Here is a 26,629-nt window from a genome sequence, read left to right as displayed (position 1 = left end):
AAACTAAACCTCATGTAGGATGGCAGGTCTTCAGCACAGAATACAAAGCTATTTGGATAATTTAGCCTACTCAGGTGAGAATTCAGCACAAAAAAGCACCTCATACCAGCATTGACTTCAATGGCAGCACGTAGATCTTTTCTCTCTTTTCGGAGCTGGGCCAGCCTATTCCGGAGAGCTTCCTTCCTCTTTAGCAGCTCCTCCTCTTTGCTTTGTAACCTCTTTGCATCTGCCTCCACACGATTCTTGCCATATTTGTACTGCTCTGCATCTGCATGAGATTGAAGATAATTAGGGTTTAAACTAACAGCAAATCTCTGAAGCATTCCCCGAGACTGAGTATCACATGAAGCATGTAGTGGTTTGAGAAACTGGTTTGTCATTCCTCTTCCCCTGGGTCTTTCTTGAGGTCCATGATTCCTGCCAAGTTCTGCAGCACAGCTACAGCAACGATATGGGATAGAGAGTTTGTCCTCTACATTTACCTGAGGAATACGAGATTTACCAATTAGCTTACAGTGCATTGGTTTTGAAAAATGGCCTTGCCTTTCTGTATGGTTCAAAGGATGAAAAGGAGGCTCCTCTTTAGCTATGAATCCTTCATTTTTAGTTAGGAGGGGTGAGAGGAAAAACTACCTGTTTGCCCTTTTGCCTGGTTTTCATCCCTACTTCAAGTGCTGAAAGCACATTTTTTCTCACCAGACATAAAAGAATAGAAAGATGTTCACACTTCTTTGATTCTGGAGAGCTTTCTTTTTCTTTTTTAGTTTTCCATACAAATGCTTTCATTTCATGGCTCACATGTATCTGTGGGGTAATTAACATCACATCCTCCTCTATATCTCTGCTCCAGTTGCAGACTCAAAGAAAATAGGTCAGCTAAGAGATCACTTTGTCTGTCTGTGCATCTGAAGGCAAAATCTACAACATTAAATCATTCCTGACAAATAGTTGTTAAACCAGTTTTAGTCAGTCTTTAGTAACTGAGATGCCTTTACTTCTACAACTACGTATTTCTGTACCAACTGACCTCCATGGTTAGAAAGCTACTTACTGAAGTCTAAAGTCTAACATAAATTTGTTGACACTAAATCCATGACTCCTTAAAAGTTTAATAAGTTTTAAGATGTTTTAAGTTTTAGCATGAGATTAAAAAAAAACATTTATTTGTTCCCTAGAAAAAGTCATGCTTTGGACTCCATATTTTAAAAATATTATTATAGCTCCTTTTTGTCTTTTCTCTTGTAATCCCTGTTAGGAATTTCCTAGACAATCTACCTGCCCAGGAAAACTTTTTCTGAATGTGCCACTCACCACTTGAAATTTCCTCTCTCTGAGGTAGCTTTTGATCTGTGTGGTTGTGTTCCTTCTTTTGTTATACCTTTTTCTTTTTTTGATAGTGATAAGAGTAAGTCCACTTCTGAGCAACATAATGTTCTGATGTCTATCCTAGCTTTTCATCCTCCTTTTCCCACAGGAATACAGAATTCCTCTCTGCCCTAAATGAAGAATCATTATCCCTTTTTTTTTACCTGCTGTCCTCATGACTTTGCAGCCACGGGTCCACGTTTCATATTTGTCACTCTCCACATGACACCCTTTTATCTTGTGGTGTGTCTGGAGTACTGAGTCACCAATGCACACAATATCTCCTATTCAAAGTCTTGGTGGGCATCTCCTCCCCGCCCTCTCAGATACAGAAGAACCACAGTGGTTCTTTATCTTGTTTGCTAAGACAACAGCTATTTTGGGTGTCCTCATGACTCAAGTGAGACTCATGAGACAAATGAGGCAGCAGTGAGGAGAGGTACTTACTAGACGCAGTGCGCTTCACACATGACGCTGTTTCGGATTTCTTCGGCTGGCTATTTAAAGTTCTCCCTTTTCCGGCGATGCCATTAGTAGTCACAGGAGGCTTCTTGCCTTTAAACTGTTTGAAAACAAAAGTACAAATAGGCTCCAGCTATTCCTGTGCCACTGGCAATATAGTCACCCTTTCATCAAGGGCAGAGCTTGACAGAAAGCCGCTTGCTTGGAGAGCCTTAATGCAGTGCATTGATTGAGCTGGAGACGGCACTTCCTCCAGAGATGACATCTCTGAGAGCTGCCTGCTCAGCAGGAGCCACGCCAGCAATCACAGGTTACAACAAGGGATGAACTCCCCATCTCTGGTGGCATCAATGTCTCCAAAACTCTGGCATTTACGGTATTAAAAAAGCCATTGCAAAGCAGAAAAAAAAAAATTTACAGCAAAGATTCTTGAAACACAAGTTTGTCAGAGTTAATTTCATACAGAAAAACACACCAGGGTTTGCCACACAAAACCTCAACACTGTTTCTTATTTACTACATGATCTTGCCATCCTTGTGGTGCACAGGTTTATTTTTTTTTAAACAATATAATTTTTACATATTTTTAAATGTTAGGAATTAACATATCAATTTCCCCTTAAACAACCTCTAGCTACTAATTAAAAGCTTTTCTTACTTAAAAAACCCTCTCATAATGGCCAGACAGGCTCACAAGACTACCAGGAACAGAACATTTCATGTTCAAGGGATTTCCATTTAGAGGGCTTGCTGCAATGAACTGAACCCTGGGAAGATCAACACTGTCCTGACTAATTATAGTGTTCCCATGCAGGATGCCCCAGCCAAGCGCAAGGCTTGGCTTGTGCCATGCTCTGTTTTCCTGCTTCCAAAGGTTTGTGAGGATGGAACTGGAAGGGCACTAAGAAGTTTGCTGCTGCAGTCATTTATTCCTCATGTGCACCTCCAATTCTGCAACTTCACTGAATTCTAATATTCCAATATGAAGTTTCTGTAAGGGTTAAGTGAGTTAACATGCAGCATGACCAGTACTTTATACAAGGGAAACACTAACTGTTCCATGTCAGATTAGACTGAAAATCACCCATCACTGTGATACATTCACAGGTTTATGCCAATGACCAGCTTTTGGAGACAGGTTATGGGCTCTGAGAAGGTCCCTGCCATGGCTGTAGGCAAGGCTTGCTCTGCCCCCCTGCTGGGGTCTGCCCATCTGCTACAAGGCTGAGCACAAAGGACTTCATCTGCTCTATAGCTTCACATTCCAGCTGAGGTACGGAAGTCTGAAGCCACCCTCAGAAAGCAGTAGAGACACAGGCTTATTTTTTTTTCAGGAGAAGAAAATAGCAGCCAATAAATTAACTACTGTATATATGACTATATTCAACATAATTTAGTAAATATATAGCATCGTTATGATATTTATGTATATTCACAAAATATATTCACAAAATATATAAACACAGTATATACAATATACAGATTAGTACAATTCTAAAGAGCCAAATTTACTGTCACATTCAGGTCATATTTCACTTGTCTTTTGAGCTGGTTTTTTTTTTCTTTGAAGTTATCACTGCCTAAGGAGCCAGAAGGTGGCTAGACACGCATTCAGGTTAAGTGTGAAAGGTCACATCTAATTTTTTTTTAATTATTATTTACAATCTGTAAATCATCAAGAACATGTGTGGAAAGCCTTTCTCAGGTACCAATACCTCCACATCAGTATTTATAACTTTGCAAACCTGTTTCATTATCAGTGGGCTCCTAACTAAACTCCAAGCACTTCAGTGCTAACACTAAGGGATGGAAATAGCCCCCTTCAGATTAACAACCAGATAAACAGAACAGCCAACAAATAAAAAGCATTGTTAAGTATTAAACAGTACAGTACCTGCGAGCCAGATCCCCTCCCCACAGCAGAGGTATTAGTGACAGACTGAGCAGAAGACAGATTGGATGAGACAGGGTATTTGTAATGGTTAGAGGAGAGTTTGTCAGTAGATAACCTATTGGGTTTCCTGTCAGCTGGTGGATAGCGCGCAAAGATTTTTGGAGACGGCAAGTTATCGTACAGGCCTGCGTTATCATAAAGCATTTCTTCTCCAATGTTCCTGCTACGAGAAGAAGGAAAGCCATCTTCTGGTTCCCACTGCAACACATACACCTCGGCAGTTAGTGAACAATACACCATGCAGAACCCCCTAGGTGAAATTAAAACGTTAGTAATGCTTTTGACCACAGCAAGCCCTGGGTGCTTAGCAAACACACACTTATTTTTCAAACTTAAGTCAAACTATTTAGAAAGAAGGGGAGGACACAGTGTGGAAAGCAAGCATTGCATTCTGTGGCTCACAGCCTCAGCACTAAGCATGTTCCACAGTATGAGCAAACCTATCACCCTCGCTGTTTCATGGACTGCATCTTAAGCTGGTAGCTCTAGTACCAAGGGGGCACAAACAGACTGTGTTAACGGGGGGATACTCACAGGCTACACAGATGAGTCTGTGGATTAATCTGACATATGAGTTGTTAAAAGTAATATGGCCTAAGGGGTATTTTTCTGGGTTGTTTTTTTTTTTCTTTTTTCCTTCTTCAGGCCTCTCCCATGAATAAAAGCTGCTGGTATACTGGCACCACATTTTATTTGATGAAGAATTATTATTCTGAGCTAAAAGAAGTACAATAGCTCTTTTTTTTTTTTAATTTTCAGAAAAATGGGAAGTTCAACAACAGTACTCTGGTGATTCATTCAATTAACCTTAAAAGAAACCAATCTGGTTGCCAAATATCCTTTCTTAGCCCATCCTGGCTGTGGCAATACACTACTCATACTATGGCATGAGCACATCCAAGAACTACACAGAGACTGTTCACCACATATGTGGTCATGCATTGTTCCCAAGAAGGGCTTTTTATGTTTCTTTCTGACATTACTAAGACATGTTGGAGGACTGGATGTCCCGTCCATTTCACACTTTGAAACTCTTAACTTCTCTTGAGTTTGCCTTTAGTGGGAGCTTTATGCAGCAGCCCAAATTAAGAGCTGACATGGGCTGTAGCTCCCCTGTAAATCTTCCTGAGGACCACATATTGCCATGGGTTAGCATCTACTATATTTTAAACCCTATTACACATCTGCCTACAATCAGCTCTGCAATTTATGAACATGGAAGTGACCACTGTGGCTCTCCTTTGGGATGAGCAGTACCTGCTGTCATTTGGAATGCAGCCCCAGGGACTAAGTGTTTGGGTTTTGGTGTTTTTTCAACAGACATTAAAAAGTGCCTGGTGTAACCGACTTCTAAATTTTGCCAGGTCCAGTGTGATCTAAAAAGTACCCCCTCAAGTGAGTATTACATTCAAGGACTTGGCAACGAATCGCCAACAGGCAACTGCTTTCTAAATGCACGTTGGCTCACGTGCAGGTTAATGCAAACAATATGTCCCATGCCCCTTTTATTCTGTAGGTGTGAGGGGAGCCTGCAACCTCCAATCAAAAAAACATGAGTTCATTTGGAAACTGCCCAGTGAGCATTTCTAGATAATATAATTTTCAGATGTCCATGCATTCGACACATGCAAACCATTTGTTCTGTGCAAATTCAATTCTTACCGATCCGTTTATGCAGGGAACATCATCGTAATGAAGTGCCATTCCACTTGGACAGGCGTAGCCGTTGGCAGTGCTTCCCCGGTACGGATTTGTAGATATAACTCGCCTGTTCATGAAACTGAATAAAGCAAAATAAAAATAATAAAAAACAGCCCTTAAACCTAAGCCTAAATTATGATTCGGTGGTATATTCCCCACGTCTGATTCTGTAGCCTGGAAGCACATAGCTTCTCACTTTCTGCAGGACAGCTTTAATTCCTTTGCCACTCACACGTTGCTGCTAGCAGCCAATATTACAACATATGTTCCTGTACTCCATTCTTACAGTGGGAATACAACTGTGTGAAGGCCAGTAGGGCAACAGCTGTAACTGCTCAGTGGCATATTTACATGGGAACCTGCTGATCTATGTTATACATCAGCTTGCCAGTGTCCCAGAAATGTTCCCTTGCTGTCTGCACTGGGGAGAAGCAGGTGTTTCTGGGTGCATGCATGCTCAGGGGGTTGCAAACTTAGGAACTGAAAGAATCAAGAATCAAATCCAACAAAAATTGATAAAAACCCCCATAGAATTCAAATGAAATCTCCTGAACAATTACTTCCTCAAAATCTGGGAATTTTTCTTTTCTTTATCAGAACTTTTGGCTGGGTATGCCACTATGCTTCCCAACTCTCCCTGGGTAATTGTGCATGGAAATACTCTATATGCTCATTCTTGCTCTGTTCCACATGGTGGATCTGAGTCCTCTGGAAGCTTCAAAAGGGGTATCTATCTATCTATCTATCTATCTATCTATCTATCTATCTATCTGTCTGTCTATTTATCTCCATATATTTTTATATATATTTTAATTTATTCCCTTATCCCATCCCAAATAACAATGTTGCTTGTTTTACTGGAATTCTGTGGAACACATGCAAGATATCAAGAACTACACTGGGTTTGCAAAGATCTAACAATGCAGAAAATGGCACAGTTGTGCCCAATAGCAATAATGACCTCAAAGGGCGAGTTTTCTTTTGTAGCAACTGCTAGAATTGAATGAGGTATGGAGTGAGATCTCAAATAATTCTTAGAGCCTCAGGTGTACACGAATGGGAAAACAAAGTTTTCCATCCCAAACAATGGAACTATTCAGACTCTTTGCTGACATTCATAAAATATGATAAAGCACTACTAATGCAGAGAGGGTCTTCTGTAGCACTGGCAGGAGCTCAGGAATGCTGTGGTTTCAACAGTTGCTTTCTTTTGGTTTTGGAATAACATGGAGACCACTGAATTTCTCATTCAGAAGGAGAACTGGGGCTCACCTGAGCTGCGGGAGACCTGGGCTCACAGGAGGGACAAACCTGCCCAGCTTGGTGTGAACCTTCCAGGGCAGTGTGGGGGTGGAACAACCTTCAGACAAGAACTTCTCTTACTTCAAACAAAGTAACAACAAAAAGCCCAAGGAAAATTCCATGATAAAAATGTTTTTAACTTTATCATATCTCAAACTTTATTAGACATTATTAAAGGGCTACATTTGTTTACTGTTCTCAGTGAAGAACATTATTCAAGTGTTTTTGGTTGGTCTGAAGAATTGCATTTGGAGTCATTATTGTATTTCTTTCTAGTTAAGTGGCTTCAATGAGAGTGATACATAATAACCATATCTGAAAACTGGGATATTCATTAATGACATCTGATGCACCTGTAGTAACTATTTCCACTGACAAAGGAAGCTAAGATTTATCTAAGGATCTACAAAAACTTCATAAGCATTATTTTACTAAGCCTCATTAATCCTGTTTTCAGATGCATCCATGTAACTTAATTGTATTCTGAAACTGCTAGATGGAAAATGGAGAAAACTTGCTTGGAAGAACTGTTTTTTCAGCTTTTCCTGAATACCTATTGATTTAGACAAAGGAAATTGATGGGGCTATTAAGGAAGAGCTGATAGTTTTTTACAAAGCATCAGTCTCAGGAAATGAATAACCAAAGGGACTGAGTGATAATCAAAGCTTTAATGATAACTGCATTTAATTTGGAATACTGATATTCATTCTATAAAGGGCAAATGAGTATTTTATTAACATTTAAGTATCATTGTAATTTCTCCTCATTTTCTAAGAGTAGCTCAAAATCAGCAGACAGCTACTCTAGTTGCTTATCAGCAAACCCTTGCAGGCTCTTAAAGATACACAATGAATTTTAACTAATTCTTAATAGGGGAATTCTGCTGTTTTGCAAGTTGTTTGACATTCCTTTCTAACATGTGGTCTAGTTGCATATGTTTTTTCACTTGGCTCCAATTAGTATCACATTTGTGCAGAAAAGGAAAGCCGTGAAGTATTCAGGGGAAGAGGTTACCATTCTATTTCTCTTAAATGTGGTTATTGCTGGATGCTGACTGAAGCAAAAACACATGTCAACACAGGATAAACTTTTTGAGCCCTATTAACTTCTAAAAAAATATTAACATAAATCTGTATGCTAGGTGCATTTTAATTCTATCAAAATTATCTCGTTTTCACAAAACTGGGCTTGTGGTAACACTGAGTCACTTTAATTTCTATCAGAAGACATTCTGATTGAAGTTGTGCATTTTCTCTTATTAAACTTCTCTTGGCACATCGCTAGTGGTAGGAGGATCTTCTTTTGCACAACTTCAAAACTTTTGTCTTTTTTTTTTCTTTTTCATTTTCTGTCTGTTGGAAGTCACGATGGGCAGATGGGGTGTGATTCTCTAATGTATTAAATCACACAAATTCCAAATGTGTGTGCGGAGTCTCATTTTGCAGTGGGATGAGGGATGATGCCTTAGCCAGCTGTCTTCTCAGACCCCCCTCTTTCTGACCACGGCAAACTACAGGGAACATCTGCAGCAGGGCATCCCACCTGTCCCAACCATTTCTTAACTCCCCTTTTTAAATTACCTCATCTAGCCTAGGAAAAATAGAAGTCTTTTCCCACCAAAGACTGCTGTAATGCCTAAAATGATTCAAACGTGTAAATCACTATATATGCTAAGTATGCATTACCCTTCTTAGCACAGGATCAGTAATGGGGAATTCACCAGACTGATTTGCAATTTAAACAGTTTCCATGCTAAGCCCTAGACACTTTCCCAATTTCCACCTCCTAAATTAAACCCCAGAAATTAATTGGACTGGGATGAGCTTGATGAAGTTTTTAATTATTCAGAAAGAACTTGAGAAGGAAACACTGAGAATGTGAATATCCAAGACTTAAATTTGCCATACATTCTTGGTGTGTTACATATATGGGCCAATAATATCCTGTATATTTGGCTATATGTAGAGCAGATACAGCCAGTAAATGTGAATTACATAGCTGGATATTTCAGAATATTTGTTCTCTTCCAGTGATAGTTCTGTTTTTAGGCAAAATAAAAGATTAAAATACAGCATTTGATAAGGGGACTTACTGAAAAAATTAGTAAAGATTTGAGTAAAGTTGCATAGTGCCTTGCATCTTTTACAGAATTTAGCAGGATGCCAAAACAATAATCATAAACACATCTAACATGCTGCAGTGTTGAAACACTTCAGGAGTTCAGTATCTGGCAAAGAGGGAGGTAGATTTTGATAAGCTGTGTTGGCAGTGGAGTTAAGATATGGATATAAATTCTCAGAGTACTGGAAACACCAGGAAGCTGAATGCCTCTCACCAGAAGGTCTGTTTTGCAGCCTGGATGACGCTTGCCGTCATTTCCACGTCGATGTAGTCATAGTGCAGAGCTCCAGGGTCTGTTGAGGACCCTGTTTCTGCCAGTAAAATTCCTATCCATCTGCCCATGTCTTCGGAGGAGGATGCCTGTGAGGAGAGGGCAAGAACATAGGTCAGGTTTTTGCTCTGCCACTGAGCTAAGGATTATTGCAAAACAGCGCATTCTTCTTGGTTGACAAATTGCTACCACATTGTATGAGAGGCTCTGGTTTCACTCTGCTGAACTCCTAAAAACCCCCGGATTTCTTATTAAATCTGCTTTGCTAGAAGGAGTGCACTTTGAGTAAGCTGTGTGCTCATCAGTTATGATGTAATACAAAGTGGGCAATCCACAAAAAAAAAGAAAAAATAATCATTTAAGGCTAGTGGATTTAGATTCAAGTAATGCTTACTTTAGACTTCAGAATATTTAAAGCTTTAACAGAATTATTTTCTGATGTTAGACGGAGGGATTTTAGATAGTATGACTCCTGAGAAGAAAGTGTTACTGCTAAGTAGAAACAAGAGGGAGTAGGGAATGAAATAGTGAAATTTTAATGGTACTTTTTGGAAAATTTCACTAAATTTGTCTAGATGATGTCATTCATTTTCCTGATGGTGCAAGTAAAAACATAATACTACTAAAATAATTTTAAATTTTTCATGTTTTGTTTCAAATCACCAATTCAAAAGTTAAACAGTAGCAAAGTAAATAATGGATAAAAGTAGAGAGGAAAGGAAACTGTGAGTTTTTTAGGGTTTTTCTTATTTGTAAATATTTCATTGTCTTTCACAGTTCCTTGAGCTGTTTTCTAGTTTTTCAACTTCTCTGAATTGCTCTCAGGTAACAGGCCTGTTTGCAAGGATAGGAGACTAATATGACCTGTAGTTGGAAACATAAAGTGGTCAAAGTGCCCGTCCTGCCACTGAACAAGGTTGTCTCCTCCTGTAGCTTCTCATTTCAGGTTTTAAAATATGATGAATAAAGCCCCTAGAGAAATCCTGACTCACCTAAAACAGACAAAAGTGCAAGGAGGAGCATGCCAGTGTGTACACATGTGGTGTGTCAATAGACACACCAGGCTGCTGGCACACTGTATTTTCTTACTGCACAATTACCTTAATACAGACACAGACAGAGCAAAAGGAGTTCACATAAGTAGGAGACAAATAAAAGTTAAGAGCTCTAGAGCTCCCATCAACAGTGATCCATTATTTAATTATTGCTAAGTTATTTACTCAAAGTAATTATATATCCCTGATGTAGAAGTGTGCCTAGAGAAGGAGCAGGGATATTTTAGTACCAGGTCAAGGGAAGGTCAGTGTAGAGAAAAGCATCTTACTGAGAAGATTTCTGAACTAGATTAAATCTCAGTCATTTTTTTTTGTCTACAACACTTAGTATTTCTCTTCTCCTTCCAGTATTTCTTATTCAGCTCTGCAATAATATTACTTCAAAGATATTTTTTTTTTGAATGGACAGGTTGTATGAAAGCGCTTCTCTAATTTAGCTTGTGGGTGTTCCTAGAAGTCACAGCCATTAGCAAGCACTGCACCTCAAGCACAGCAACCTCCTGCCCATTTCGGAGCAGGCGGAAGGTCAGGGGATGCTTGGAATCCAGTCCCAGGATGACTTCGCAGCCACGGAGAGGGATGGAAACAATGTGTGTCTTCAGATCTGTCCTGTCCTTGTGGAAAATCAGTTTATTGTCTTTCACTCTGCACCAGCGCTCACGCCAACGGTTGTTAGAGAGCACATTGAGATATCCTGCAATAAAATGAAATGTGAGATATTTTACTTCTGACATTTTTTGAAAAGAAATAAAAAAAAGAAACTTATTTTCAGTGTAATGCTAGCCCTTAAATAACTTGTTCCTCCTCTAATAGAAAGTCCAGATGGGTTTTAGGAAGACAAGTAAATGACCATTCCCCACTTCTTTAATGAAAACTATCACTGTGCCAATAACCTAGAAAAGAGCATATAAATATGTGATCCTGCTCATGTGCAAATGGCTGTTCTGTGTCAGTCAGCTGGATGAGCAGGAACACACCAATCCCCAAGACTTTGGTAAGAATGGGAAAGGGACAGTGATAAAAAGTTACATACACAGCCGATGTGCTCATACACCCTCTCTGTGGGTAATGGCTTTGATAACTACAGCTGACCAAAATTTTCTGGGAAAATTACAGCTCCTATTATATAATTAGGTAACGAGCTACCTTCTGTAACATCCAAAAGCAGTTTTTTTAAAGACTTGCTAGTGTTGATGCTGTATGTTCTAAATTCATTTAGAAAGAAGAATACACATCGGGTTTGCAACACTTATAACCAACATTTAAGAGATCGTTATCTATGTGAATAAAAATAAAATTCATAATGGTTTAAAATTCAAAAAATAAATATGCATGAATTTTAGCTTATCTTAAAAAAAAAAGTTTAAAAAAAGATTTTTTTTCCCCAGGGATGATTGAGTGCCCTTACAACTTTTCTTACCATATTTTACATTGATACAGTGTCTAGGCATATAACATCAATTAAACAGGCAGTGTTTTGTGGTTTTCCTTCTCTGTCTAATAACAACAATCATTCCAGACTCAAACCTTACAATCAAAGCAATGCCCATTTTTCCTGCCTTATTATAGTTTGGGAATGAAAAAAAAACACCTTTTACTTTTGCTTCCACATTACAAACAGTACATGAATTCAGAATGTTGCTGCTTTCAAACAGGTTATGAGGAGGAAAAAAAATGATATCTTCCAAAAGCCAGAAGTGAGGTTAAAAAATTGTCTTCTACCTCAGATCTGATTTTCATTTAATCCTGTTGGAGAGCTCTCTCTTTGGTTTTCATTAAAACTATGACTTATTATTAATTTTTCTGGGTTTTCCTTCCAACATCATGGTTCCAACGTCCAAATGCGATCCAACAGGATATAGCAGATCAGAATTGTGCACATCTTGGAAGGCGCTATAAAAAAATGAGGATGTGCACAATCCTCTGGTTTGGCTCCTTGTGATGATCACACTCTTCAGCTCTTCTCCCTCCTCCTGTAACAAAACCCTGTATCACTGTGCATTATATTACAATCCCTAGAAATGAAAAACCCTTCACGTGCAAGCCAGATGGCTTGTTTTGGAGTGAGAGTCCTTTTTTTCAGACAGTTTTTCCCCTCTGCTTCCAATGCACCTCTCAGAAAAGCTCTTCCAAAATTTACTACTTCGGCTGAACCATGTGGGATCCTACATTTTCCCTCCCACATATCTCTACTTCAACCTTCAACAGTTGAAATGACCAAAATGCCTTGAGCGTATTCCCAGTTGGGGCATTAGTACTTCCGCTTCATCCAGGCAGGCTAGGACCAGTGATGAAGAGCTTTGCCGTGACTCCAAGTGCAGTGGGTTTTAGTTTCCACTCTAGCTGAGTGTCCCCTGCAGCCCTGCTGATTTTCCCTTTGTTCATGGGAGGTAGAGCCTTCGAAAGTGTAAAAACCTCCAACTATGGAGCACTCTCCCAGAGGGCACTGAATTGAGCCAAATTTCTCGTGGTGAGAAACTCCTTCTGCAAAGGCTTCCTGCAATGACCAAAGCCTAGACATTTATATATTTTCCTATAAAATCTGCAAGTGGTGTTGAGTAGAGCCAAATGCAGGCAAATAGTAATGGCTGTATTTATGCCCATATCTGAAATAATGATAGAAATACGAGGAATTAGATTGTACAGCTGTGGTTAACATCTCACATAATACAGAATAATCAGCGGAGTATGAGAGCCCGGAAGTCTGAGCTTTTATGGAAGCCAGATGCTTCGGACAATGCATCTGGCTGGACACAGCTTTTCCCAGCTGTTCTTTTGGTTGATAAATCACATCTGTACTTAGCTGATGTATAGACACATATACACACACTTATTTAATCAAAGTTTGCTTATGTAAATGATTCCCTAAGTGTGGCTTGAAAGCCACTTGTGATCTATGAACGTTCTCTCTGGTGGTCCATGGATCTGCTTCTACCACCTTGGACAAGCATCTATCACACTTCATGCTCTGATGAGTTCTGCCAACTGCTGCCTAATCATGGGTTTTCTCAAAGTTTTTCTGGGTCAATTAAAGGGTAAAAGGGAAATTCAAACTCAGAATCTGGTGCAACTGCTTCAAAGCTTTCTACAGAAAATTTTTTCTGGAAGGGATTGGGTGAAGGGTGTCTTCAATCTTATTTATGTATTGAAGTGTTACTTAATATTTGAGCACCAGAAGGCAAACAGGAGAATGTAAATACACTGCAGTGTTTTAAAATAGCAAAGCTGTGAGGACATCAGCTAAGAGCATTGTACAAAGTCTTAAATTGTGAGCAAACCTTAACAGCTAAAATATAAAATGTAAGTATTTTCTGCATGCCGTTTTATACACTTCCTTGGTGCTGCCAAGCACCACAGCTGTCACATGGAGTGATCGAAATTAAGAGTTAAAATAGCTTACTAGAAATTTGTTACTTCATTTTGCCCAATATGTACCACTTTAGGAACCTATAATTAAACTCAAATCACTTTCGTTGAGGGTAGTTGACTGCTGCCTGCTATTCCATAAAACCTTAACCACAATCCATTATAAAAGACTTGATCACTTTCCAAGAACCTTCTTCTGATTCCTAGCCTAAATTTATTTCATAGTTCAGCCTATATTCATTTTATAACCATTTGCTTGAGAACAGCTCTTGTTTCTTTATGTTTTTTTGTCCACACTTCTCTTCCCCCTCACTTCTGCAAAGAGCAACGATATTCCTTCTGAGCCTGTGCTGCCATTTTATTTAAAAAGTCAAATTATTTTAGTCTCTTTTTAAATCACAAACTCTTGATTACTCTTCTTGCAGTTCTGGCGCATCCTCCTGCATGTTGGGGGAAGAATTATAGCAGTAAACGCAATTTTAGAGAAATTTCTAGGATAGAATTCCATAAAGTTTTACTGGAATGTGCATTTAAGACTCAAGGAGAAAAATCACTTACCACATGTTGGAACATCTTCTTCAGCTGATGAGGTCTGTTCATCTGTTGATGGCTTTTTCTTTCCTAAACCAATGATCTTCGTTATTTTTTTCCCCGTTACTTTAGTCACAGTGCCCTTGGCTTCTGGTTTTGAACTTTTTTTCCTCTTCACTATTAAGAAAGCAAAAGTTTGTATTAAAGTGTGTTTAACCTAACTGATGAATAGAGAAAACCTGAATAAAAACAGAAGTTCAGACAAAAATATCCTGTGCAAGATGAACATTTGTACAAAGGTTGAAGACTGCAATGAAATACACTTTATATGCCCTCTCTAATAACCTCTGTGTTGTAAAAATCATGGCATTCTGAAGGATAATAAAAACAAAAATCAAGCTTCTAGTTTTATTTAATCTAATCAAGCTGCAAGTCTCTTTCCACAGCAGTCATCATCTAATTTATTAGTATGACTGAGGTACCTGCAAATAAACTTAGCTCATATACACAACACAAAAAATCCAGTCATACATTTGTTCATTGTTCCTAAACATTTTCCTCAAAATACCTCAACAATTAAGAGTACAAAATAAGACAGAACATGCTTGCCTAGCAAAAATACTCCTGCTATATATGATTAGGTTAAGATATCATAATGGACATTTTAAAAAAGACTCATAAATGAACTACTAACAATTAAATTAGTGGGGTCAATATAAGCATTGGATGGCTAGAATTTGTCATTGTCTGTGATCATGAGGGCTTGGAAAGAAAAAGCTCTGCTGAAAAGAGGTATTTTGCTAACATCCAGTCTATGCTTCCATTACCTTCATACAATACTAGTTGTATTACAACTCTGTGCACTGAGGCATTTTGAGCTGATGATTGTAATATGGCAAGGACTACAGATATAATTTTTAAAAGTGCCTACCTGACTAAAATTCTATCAAGTTTTCTTAAAAAATGTTTCTAAGATCAAACAGATTCAGAAAAAACAGACGTTTTATTTGCAAAACAGAACAAACAAAATAAACTTCAGAAATTGCATTCAGTGGCCTAAAACTAGATTCCATCAACAGAGCAAAAGTCTCTCTGATAACTGACAAGGTAGCAAAAACTTTCATCAACTTTCCCTGAGACATAATTTTGATGAATAAGACATTTAAAATAGTTACTGACTGAGCTGCTCTATTTTGTCCCTGACATATCAATTCCTTCTGCAACAGGGAACATTCAGTGGTTATGGACTCGCGTAAAACTAAGGGGAAAAATGGAGGGAAAAATGGACAAAATGTATGAATGATCTCCCTTGTTGGAGGGAGGATGACCACCCTTCCCATGTGCTCATGAACCCTGGTTGGGGAGTCAACCTGAGCACAGCACCTGTCCGCAGACAGGTTTCCACCCCACACATCAGCAGCCAACAGCTGGCTGTGGCTGTTGAGGGGGAGGAGATGAAAAGCATAGAAAAAAGACAGAGACTGAGAAAACCTCATTTCTCTGAAATGAGAAGCCTAAGGGAATCATTCCCATGAGCGTGAACATACAGTTGGACAAGCCCATTTCAGTGTTTGTTTTACTGTCTTGTCTTCCCTCCACATTGCTGTTTTTCTCTCCTGCAGAACTGAGAGGCAGCAGAAATAAGGACTTCATGACCTAATCTCTTCGAGTTTAAAAAATATACTGATTGCCCAGTTGCCAGTGATTTTTTTTTCCCCCCACAAAAGCCCTTTCTTCTCATTTCCTTTCCCACAGCAAAGTGAACAGCTGGTAAAAAGCAGAGCAGAGGCTGGCGGTGGGTGCCAGCTGGAGATGACTATTTTCTGAAGCCTCTCTTCCCAAGAACTCCCTTAAATGTTTCCTATCCATTGTTTTTAGCATAACTTCATCCAGGACCCTGACAATGATGCCAGGTACACTTCATTCCTTCTGCAGTCACTAATGCCCCTTGTCTTTACTACTACATATTGAAGGTCAATTTTCAAAAGCAGCTGGTATTTTAAATGACTTTCCTTGAGGCTTCTAAGCTGGGTTGCTTTTCCAGCAACACATGCTCCATCATACCTCCCACAAGGTATCTGAGACACCAGGTACTTCTAGACACCATGGTCAGTACAGGTTTTGGGTCACAGATGCTTCTCAGCAGGTTTCAGAGATTAAAATGGTATTGAGTTTTATGAAAGTTTAGTAGAAGATTTTATAGGGTGAAATCTAAAAATGTACCACAACTTTCAGAAACCACAAAACCTGATGTTGTTCCAAACTGATGGGTATGTCAGGGATCTGTATAGCCAGGAAACGCTGTAAAATGATCCAGGTAGAAGATAAAGGAAATGAGTCAAAAGGCAAGACAGTGCTGGCACCAAGGCCAGTATTGACATTGTGCTCACTGCAGCTCACGTTACCCTTCATTTAACAGCTGTAGAAAAATGTCTTATCTAAACCATACCATTGTTATATGGCAAGTTAATGAAGCCAGAAAATTTCTTCTGCTTTGAGGAGGAGGGAAGGGGATGGGTAAGAGAGCACAGAGGTTGAGAGGATTGAGTGTATTAGATGTAACTCAGACAGAACTCCCTCTGGGTTTGGGATTTGCCTTTCTTAGATTATAAGGACTACAGAACATGCATGGCTCCTAAATAGCATATGCAAAATTATATACATATGTACTCACAAACCCACTGATACTGCATTATCATATACCTTTTATTACGTTAATATAAATAATCATACATAATAGTTTATATATAAAGGTATCTGTGTATACACACACATATATAAACAGAATATATGTGTATACATACAGATGCATATATATATATCTCAACAGATCACAGAATCACAGAATATGCCAAGTTGGATGGGACCCACAAGGATCATTGAAACCCACCATGTGCCTCAGAGTATCATACAAATGCTCCTTGAACTCTGTCAGGCTTGGTGCTGTGACCACTTCCCTGGGGAGCCGGTTCCAGCACTCACCCACCCTCTGGGTGAAGAACCTTTTTCTAATATCCGACCTAAATCTCTGCTGACACAACTTCAGGCCATTCCCTTGGGTCCTGTCACCGTCATATTTATATAATATGAATGATTCTTTTCTTCTAGTATTCAATAATAGTTTTTTTCCTTAGAAGCTGTACATCCACAACTTATGTTGCCACTATACAGTTACTAAAAAAACCTGTTAGTTGTCTATAGTGGTTGCCCAAGATCTGAAAAACTTCCTTTGAACACAGAAAAGGTAAAGTCAAAATTTCTATATTCTATTTCCTTATACTAGTTTTATTGATTTTACCTGCACAATAACATCAAATGCCTTCTCTTACTGCAAAAATTTAAGGATTCATTCTTGACATAATTCAGATTTCAAGTTAAATTGAATCCTGAAAAACTTTACTGCCTATTTTGAAAAGACAAAAGCCAGCTATTTCACTACCTGACACTCCCTATATGTACATATCACTTACACCAAACATCTCCGGATCTGAGACGTACCTTGTTCTTTCCCATTGCACACAGCAGCAATGCCATTTTCCACAGCACCCTCCCCATCTGAGCTCGGTCTCTCAAACGACAACTTCTGCAGGGGCAAGTAGATTAGTTGACATAAAATGTTTGCACCTTCATCAAATCAAGTGTCATCAGTCAATTTAAAAGTATGTTTACTATGAAATAAAACGTGTTTCAAGCTCTCATTCACTTGGAAGAGAAATAGAAGATAGTAAAAACTTTGGTTTTAGAGGCTTTAGAAGATTACAGAAATAACAAAATAGTCTATATTTGAAATTCACAATATATTTTAATTAATTTCTAGATTCTAAATGTTGCATTAAAAAATTACATGGATCAGATAAGAATAAGGTAAAAACCGTATCTTTAAATAATGCTTTGTATATGCATTTGCAATTACAACTTCTCAGCAAATAGTGCATTCCTACAAGGTGCTTTCAATATGTCCAAAAAAGAGACTTTTGAAATAAACTTTTAGCATTGATTATTTTGTAATGGTTGTGCATGAGATATGGCATGAGGCAGATAGAGCTTATGCCAGCACAGTTTTGGTGACCAAATTACTCATGAGTGGTGAAGTCACAAAGAAGATGTGTAGATTATCACAAAAAGGAATGAATGAGAAATTTTGTTACACCTTCTTATAGTGTGCATTTTAGAAAAACAGTATTTTACAACTCTTTCAACTACTTTGTCAATACTGTGCTGGTATGTGCAAGTATACAAACACAACAGCTTTTGCCTGTGAAACCAGGAAGTCTGAACTGTCCTGGAACACACTTTGCTCTTGGTTTCCCAGGTGCAAAGCAACATAATGCCACTGACAGTGGTGCACTTCCACCAGAAGGGTGAATCTTGCCATTAGGAATTCGGTGATGAAACCTTTGTCAGAGGGATTTTTAAGCAGGGTCTCCACAGGGATTTGCTGACATGGACGCCTTAATGGAGCAGGACTTTAAACTGGTGCTGGTAATGTACTGATCATTCACTGCAAAGCTGCTCACTTTTCTAATTCTTGCCCTCACATCCTGCTGAGTCAAGGCAGCAGAGACAACCACATGTGAATAGCCAAGTTTCTGTATTGAGACATGAATGCTTGAAATGGTTTGCCAAAACGGTGACCTCAGCATGCCCAGGGAGCTCTTACACAACTAAATTCCCCAAAATGAGACTCTCCCTTAAAACTTTTGTATAATCTTCAGCTATTCTTCCCCGAGAGTAACACCCCTGCTTGCTCTTTGCATTGGATGGACAGCATCTCTGCATCCCAGCACACGCATCAGACCCACTTAGTCTGCACCCCTCTGTGCCTGAAGAAAAGCTGGATACGAGCCAGTCTGCTGGTTGTTCGTGGCCAAATGAACTGACATGGTAGAAACCTCAACTCTGTAGGATATGTGCACACATACAAACAAACAAAAACAACACAGGGACCACGTGCCTGTAACAGCAACACAAGTCAGCAAGTATTTACATCCAGTGCCCACCAGCGTCTCTTTAAGTAATCATAAGGGATCTTTTTTTTTATTCACCATTTTGATAACTTTACCTTTTCTAGCTCCGTCTTGTGTACTGGAGAACTAGACAATGGCCCATCAGAGTCTACAGCTCCCGTACAGTTGCTGCACACATCTTTTATAACCTTAGGAGACAAGGCAAAACTTATTAATTATTAATAAAATACAAATCAGAATGTGAAGGGAGATGGGAAGGAGAATCACACAGCCATTTACTAGGCTGGCAGGTATCAGACAGGTTGCCACTACAACTTCTCCACACTCCCTCCCTAAGTCATTTCATGTATGACCTGGAGGAGACATAATGGCTGGAGGTGGAAGGTTTCAGTTTCTAGACAAACTAAGCTTCAAGGCTCTCCCCACGTAAAGAAACCGATACCAGTGCTGATTTCCATGTGCTAGTTTTGCAATGTGGTGTCAGCTGACACCACCAAACTAATTTCATTACAATGATGAAAAAATGGGATAAAATGCAAGGTCCCTCAAGACAATGGAGAAGAGTTTTTTTGCATAATATTTTGTATAATATACTACACAGATGTTCATTTTTTGCTGTCGGAGAACTAATGACGTGCTGATCAACTTAGAGTTAATATTGCAGAGTGGTATTTTGTGGCATGTTTGTATTATACTTGCACATTAACTTAGAGGTATGGGTCAAAGTAATTGTAAAGTGTTTGTAGAAAATGGAAATGGAACTTTCTCTGTTTTTAAAAGTCAAAGAAAAATCTAGAACTTGGAATTTACTGATATTTTGGTAGAATCTGAATGACCTAAAAACCTGAAATGATATAAATGTAAAAATACATGATGAGTAAAGATGCTTGATGATTCCCCACGGACGTAGCTAAGGTTTTTATCTCTTGTGAAGTTACCACCAGTCTATTAACAGCCTGAAAATGCTTGTGCTGATGGGAATAGAGTCTCGATCCAGACTCATGCTGAGGCGGTGCTGAGCTATACTGTGCTGATAACAGCCCTGCAGCCACCCAAGGACATCAAAGCCAAGAGAGGTACAAAAGGAAACATCACCACTAGAGATGCAAACTTTCCCTTTTGCATGTACTCGAGCATGTTTACACATCCAGCTCCTCCCTTTACACTGTTTACAGCAAGCCCAGTTAGCAAAGAGAACGATCTGCCCTGAGAACATCTGGTTTCAGGAAAAGTAGCAATTAGCTAACTGTCAAAATCCAGACTTTTTTCAAGAAGAGAAAAAGCAAATCAGTAAAAAATGCCTTTTTAGTTTCAAACTGAACAATTTCGATATGGAAACTATTAAAATGCTGAAGATGGCACCAAATGGTCCTTTCACCATACTTAAGTTCCCCTTAAGAGTGAAGCTAAAACAAATCAAATGTTTATGGGCTTACAAAGACCCTATTGCTATTCAGGAGCACACTGTAAATTATAGGCACTATATGCCATAAGGAAAGGAAGAGCACCAGCCCCATTTTACAGAGGGAAAACCCAGGAACAAAAGAAAGATTAAATAATTCATTCAATGACACATAAAAAAATTAAGCAAAACTGGAAAACAAACTTACACTTTTATTTCTGAGCTAGTATCTTAAAACACTTCAGCATCCTTCCTTGACTGTCTGAACTTCCCTATATTTTGTTTCAGAAGCAAGCCCAGTATTTCATAGCACTCGGCGTCCTTTTATAACAGAAAATTTAGATAAATCTGTTGCAGAGCATTTGCACTGTTAACATATCCCTGAATATGTTATGAGTATGTTATGGATATGAGTTAAACATATCCCTGAATTCCTCAAAATCATAAGAATTTTTTTTATGTGTGTTGTTTTATTTTCAACTGCTGGTCTTCAGTATGGTGTAAATACACTGCTGTTTTCTTTCTAGAGAAATGTGTTTGTACAGTTTCCGGGAACATTCATTTCTGTCTCCTGAATGACCCTGATTCAATGGTTCATGTTTTCAGCATCTGCTCACACCACACAGTTAGTTAATTTTGGCAAAGGCAGATAGTAATGGGAGTTACAGACAGAACAGAGGGAAATGATTTGGCAGCACTAACTAAATAGTATGTGCAAAGTCATGCACTCAAGTAAATCCGGTTCTTATCGTACCCCACATATTTAAGGAGAAGCTGAAGTGTTTAATTGGGTTGTAATTAAATTTTGATTAAAAAAATGACACATTATCAAGAGGGAGCTGGTGGTAGGATCTGAAGTAAATGCATATTCAAGGGTCCAACACTTCATTTGGGTTCAAGAGGTTCACTGGCAAAGACTTGCTCATCATCTTCTATGTGCAGTATAATTGTGTTCAATGCACAACATAAAATTCATTCTTCTACAGCTCACCAGGATGAAATGTCTTTAATATATAATGGTTGGCTGGATGCACTTTCTATAATTATGTTTGCAGACAACTGGCATTATAAATCTGGTTTTCACATGCATATAGTTTTTAGATCAAAATTTTAAGGATAAAGCATTCCACCAGTATTGCCAACTTGCACAATTTCAATCACAAGACTCAAAAGTTCTCATCAGTTTTTTCTATGTTCCATCTCCTGGAGTCATATGAAAACAAAAGATCACTATTTTCATCAAAAAATAGTTGTGAAAGTGGGGAATGGAGGTCAGAAATTTTTATCCATTGCAATGAAACATGTGAAAATATGAATAAATGTATCTCAATGGCTCTGAAACTAGAAAGGAAAAAACGAGGAATCCCCCAATGTGTTATTTTTAATAAAACAGCATCATCTGGAAGACTGTAATGAGAATACGCCGTAAATACCCCATTAACAGTTAAAGTTTTCTCACTCATTAGAAAAGGGAAATAATTCTCTTTTTCTCACCACAAATGCTTTTGTACACTACATATACACACAGAGAGACTGATCTGCCAGGAAAATCAAACTGAGATCATAAACAGGCTACCTGTTCAAATTTTTAAAATTTATGAGCAAATACAGTCAGAAAACTGAAGACCTTTCATTTCTTTGGATAGTCTCAAAATTAAATATATTTAAAATATATTTAAAATAATCTTCAAGAATTTTAAGTACCACAATTACCATTACAATGTTACAATTAGCAGACTTCAGAACTGCCTCTTTCAAATACAGACCTGGAAAAAACCTTGTGCATTATTATCCCTCATTTATAGAACTACAGAATTGTTTAGGTTGGAAAAGACCCCTAAGACAATCGAGTCCAACCATTAACGTAGCACTGCCAAGTCCACCACCAAACCATGTCCCAAAGTGCCACATCTACCAGTCTTTTAAATATCTCCAGGGATTGTGACTGCACCACTTTGCTGGGCAGCCTGTTCCAGTGCTTGACAACACTTTCAGTGAAGAAATTTTTCATAATGTCCAATCTAAACCTTCCCTGGTGGAACCTGAGGCTGTTTGCTCTTGTCCTGTCACTTGTTACCTGGGAGAAGACATCAACTCCCACCTTGCTACAAGCTCCTTTCAGGGAGTTGTAGATAGTGAGAAGGTCCCCCCTGAGCCTCCTTTTCTTCAGGCTGAGCCCCCTCAGCTCCCTCAATCACTCCTCATAAGACTTGTGTTCTAGAACTTGAATCCCTAGCTGGATCAGGATATATATCTGAGTATGGCATTGAGTGCAGTGACATGAGGCAAAGAAGGAAAATATTTGCACGTAGAAAGATGAAAAGATTCCCTGCCCTGAGCCATTGACAATAGTGAAGTCAGTGGAATTTCTGCCACATGGTGTCTGGAATATTGCTCTCTTTAAAAAAATCTTATGACACAACACTATCATTTACTATAAAACCCTCAATACCTGCATTCACCTGCAAATTTCTATAATTCTTGTATCTTATTTTAAATGACACACCAGGACTGGAGGCAAAATACTTGTCCTACATTTATTCTTTCTACATGCAAAGTCAGAAGAAACAAATTAGATTCTTCTGGCTACTTTAAAGATCCAAGCTCCAGACAAGAAGCACTGGCTCTGTAGTAAAACCAGAAAGCCAGCTGCTTCCCAGCCAGCTCCTGACACATGGAAACCAAACAAATTCTGAGTAAAAGTACATTTGTAGATAGTTTATTGTTGTTGATCTCTTTTGGATCTGATAAGGAAAAGTTGTCCTGCCCTCTAGAAGCATGCAGACCTCTCTCCTGGTGGATACCATTGGACGAATTCAGGCTACAGACTGCCCTTACCACAAGGATGTGATTATAGAACCTCGTTTTGTCTGTGTTTTCATGAAACTCATAGGAGAAGTTCACAATTTGAATACCTTCAAGTTCAAGGTATAAAGCTGACAGCCTGATTGCACATTTACTTTACTCTCTGTAACCAGGCCAGAAATGCATCCAGCCACCCACCCACTTGTCCCCCACTATCCACATGTTTTGCAAATGTTGCAATTGCTAGAAACGGGACAGGCTGTATCCCCTGGCTCTGTCCTTTAACTCTGAAAATATGAATTTGTTAAAGCTGAAATCTGCTTAAGCACAACACAGCAGAGGAAAAAGGGTTTGGCTCCAGACGTAAGACAGGATTTCTCGTTCTTGAAATGCACCTTTCTAACTGCTGGAAGAGTACTGACTTTCTGGAACTCTGTCATTTTGGTGTGATTAACTTCGCATTTTCTCTCTCAAGTGGACCCTTACAAACTATATGTGTTAGTGTCAATCTCCTCCTCCTTAAGAGAGCAGCAAAATTCTCTTACTGTTTTGCAGAGAAGAAACGCCCCAAGAAGTTTACCTAAAAGAAAATCTAGGCAGGAAAGGCAGAAATTATTCCCAACATAGTCTGTGTTTTAAGTCTCAAAAAGAAACCGCCTTTACCTTCTGTACTGGAAATTATTCTCAAGCATCCATTAGCCTGAAAAGATTAATCTTTCTGCCTTACTGCCATTTGTCTGAGCAAAGTGAGGATGAGATTCTGGCAGACTAGCAGCCAGCAAACCTATCTTTAGTTCCTGTGTATCCCCTTTAAAATACTTTTCTGACTTACTCAACCAAGACAACCCCTGTATCATTTCTCCTGCGTTATTACCATGAAGTCTATTGCCATATATGGCCACTGGATCAGGCAGAGCCCAGGGAAGGAGGTGCTGGGTGGATGGGGAGGGTGGCTTGGAGGCACTGCTGCTGCAAGGGCAGAGGCACCCTGGGCAAGGGGAGCTGCATCCCCAGGCTGGGCAGTGTGGAGATGCAGATATCACTTAAGGCTGTAGATCTAAGCTAGGTATCATTTAAATAATTTTCCATCTGAAGCTGTGAGTAGGAGAGAGGAGAAACAGTACTGGTGAAAGCAGGAACCAAATCTCAGCCCTCCTGGGTGATACTCTGACACATTCTACAACTTGTATTTGTGATTTTATCCAGGAAACCCAAAAAACTTATCACTGAGAAAACAAGTAAATAAACAAGCTTGTGGTTCTGGATTCATGGGTCGTTTGGTTGTTTTTTTTAGTTTACATATACATAATTTTTTTTAAGAAATGTATTGTTTTCGATGGTGCTGGTCACACACACATGCAGACACTGGTTCACAGCCCAGTTGGACTCCTCTGGCTCTGTCAAATTCCACTGTCTGAGTCCTGCAGACTGGTCAAAGCTCCCACACACAGCTCGGTCTGTCACCTCTACAGGTGAGGTCCTAAACAGCACTTATGCAAACTCACTGACCTTGCTGTGACTTGAAGTATTTCAAACCATCTGTTTGAGACAACAGCAGTGTAAGTCCTAGGAGGTTTAATTTAGATTGCAGAGCCTTCACTGCTGGTGATGATGTGCAGTGAAGAAAGAACCCAGCCCGACTGTCTTGGGACACAGTACGTTATTTAAGTCACTTATAAACTAACAAACAATGCACGGAACTTAATGGTACAGAGTCTGCATCCCCAAACACATTTTCTAGTCAGTTTTAAGGCTTGATCATTTAGCACTTGACTCTACTCAGCTACAAAATGAAGATAATAACCTCTTTGGGGAACATTACATAAGCCAAGAGAGAAATGTCTGAAGTGTTCAGATCTCTAGCTGGAAATTCCCATAGAAAGTAAAATCAGCCACATAATGTTTACAGTTACAGGCTCAATTTTGTGCTGATTTAAACTGGCTAAAGAATAGCACTGTCAGTAGTTTACTCTTCAGTAAAACTCAGCTCACATTAAGACTAGAAGCCAGAAATTACTTGACTCCCCTCAGTAAACTCAAGGCAGTGAAAAAAAGAGATGTTTACAAAGACTTTATGAGAGACAACATGCAGTTAATCAGAGACTAAAACTGCGTAGGACAACCAGATAAAGAGCCCTACAAGGAGCGTTGCAGGGTCTTTGGATGACTGGATACAGTCACAACCATGATTTTATTCTCTCTTTAGGGCAAAACATTCCCCCTTATTACAACAAGTTCAGAACTGATTGAACATTGTCAAAATGATATATGAAGAAATGTCTCCTTATGCCTGGAAGATTCGCTGCTCAATTACAGACCCTCTACTGGAGAGATTGCTGCACAATGGCTGCACACTGCAAAACGAAGAGAAGTTAACAAAGGGTGCCTAACATGGGGAAAAATGAAAATCAAGGCCAGTATGCCAAAATGATAGATTCCCTCTCATGCACGATAAATCAGAAATACATTTTTGCAGGAGGAATGCTGAGAGAAAGAGAAGGTCTTGGGATCAGAAACCATGACCATTTCCTTCTACTGGTCTTCTACAACAAGCTCCTTCAGAACTTAATTTCTTTGGCATCCATGTATTTTTGAGACCAGTTTTCTGTGGCCTAGTCTGAAGGTTCTGCACACAGAACACATTCATCTGTATGAATGAAGCCACTAAACAAGCATCTTCCTATAATGTCAAGTTCTTACTAGTCCTTTTATTTTTAATGCAGCATTTCCCAGGGATGCTGACAAACAAGTGTAGTTTCTGTTGGATGTGCTGAGACAAACAGGAAAATTTCAGACCTTACTAGACCACAAAAGCGCACACAGATGCACATATACTGAAGCGCACATGGAAAAAGCTCATTTTTGGGTCAGAGTGTGTAACTGCACACATTTTTTCATGTACATTTTTGTGGGAACATTTTAGGACTCAAGACTGGAAAATTCCATCACTTTATGTTGCCCACCATATTACTGAGATGATCTCAGCTCTAGCCTGAATTTCTGCTACTTCATTCCTTGCTCTGAAGTCTTGACAGGCTCTTTGGTGACATCAGCTATCTTTTTTCATCAAGCATTTGCTAGCTGGTAAAACTGAAACTCCCTTTGTGGTTTCCAGTCTAGACTTAAATTTGCACTAGGTTTATCAGCTGGGGGTTTTTTTTGGTGTCATCTTTACAAAAAAAAAGGTCAAAAATATTGTGCATCTATTTAGAATTTGTCTTCCAATAGATACTTTAAAATTATTTACGTAATAAACATATTTTATACTGATTACATCTGAATTGAAAAAAAATCATTTGGTTTAGCTTTCAAACGACAGTCTG

The 26,629-nt window shown here is 39.0% G+C and overlaps 1 protein-coding gene across 4 annotated transcripts in view; it reads right to left on the bottom strand.

Moving 5' to 3' along the window:
* The window catches only part of AFAP1 (actin filament associated protein 1), a 65,751-nt gene that overhangs the window by 9,392 nt on the left and 29,730 nt on the right, over window positions 1-26,629 (bottom strand). For 2 of the 4 annotated variants that reach the window (XM_029961950.1, XM_029961947.1), the window contains exons 6-14: window positions 19,195-19,287; window positions 17,631-17,715; window positions 14,160-14,309; window positions 10,718-10,929; window positions 9,124-9,269; window positions 5,447-5,564; window positions 3,725-3,982; window positions 1,816-1,930; window positions 107-271 (exon numbers count right to left, since the gene is read on the bottom strand). In XM_029961950.1, coding sequence (XP_029817810.1) covers window positions 107-271; window positions 1,816-1,930; window positions 3,725-3,982; window positions 5,447-5,564; window positions 9,124-9,269; window positions 10,718-10,929; window positions 14,160-14,309; window positions 17,631-17,715; window positions 19,195-19,287 — 1,342 coding nt within the window. The remainder of the gene's footprint in view (window positions 1-106; window positions 272-1,815; window positions 1,931-3,724; window positions 3,983-5,446; window positions 5,565-9,123; window positions 9,270-10,717; window positions 10,930-14,159; window positions 14,310-17,630; window positions 17,716-19,194; window positions 19,288-26,629) is intronic. The other 2 variants (XM_029961953.1, XM_029961951.1) reach the window with 1 other exon arrangement.

The sequence above is a fragment of the Manacus vitellinus genome, unplaced genomic scaffold (assembly GCF_001715985.3).
Source record: "Manacus vitellinus isolate BGI_N305 unplaced genomic scaffold, ASM171598v3 scaffold_0_pilon, whole genome shotgun sequence".
In the NCBI taxonomy this organism is placed as follows: Eukaryota; Metazoa; Chordata; class Aves; order Passeriformes; family Pipridae; genus Manacus; species Manacus vitellinus.
Note: the sequence above shows the minus strand (reverse complement) of the source record. Positions and strands in the feature narration are given on the sequence as shown.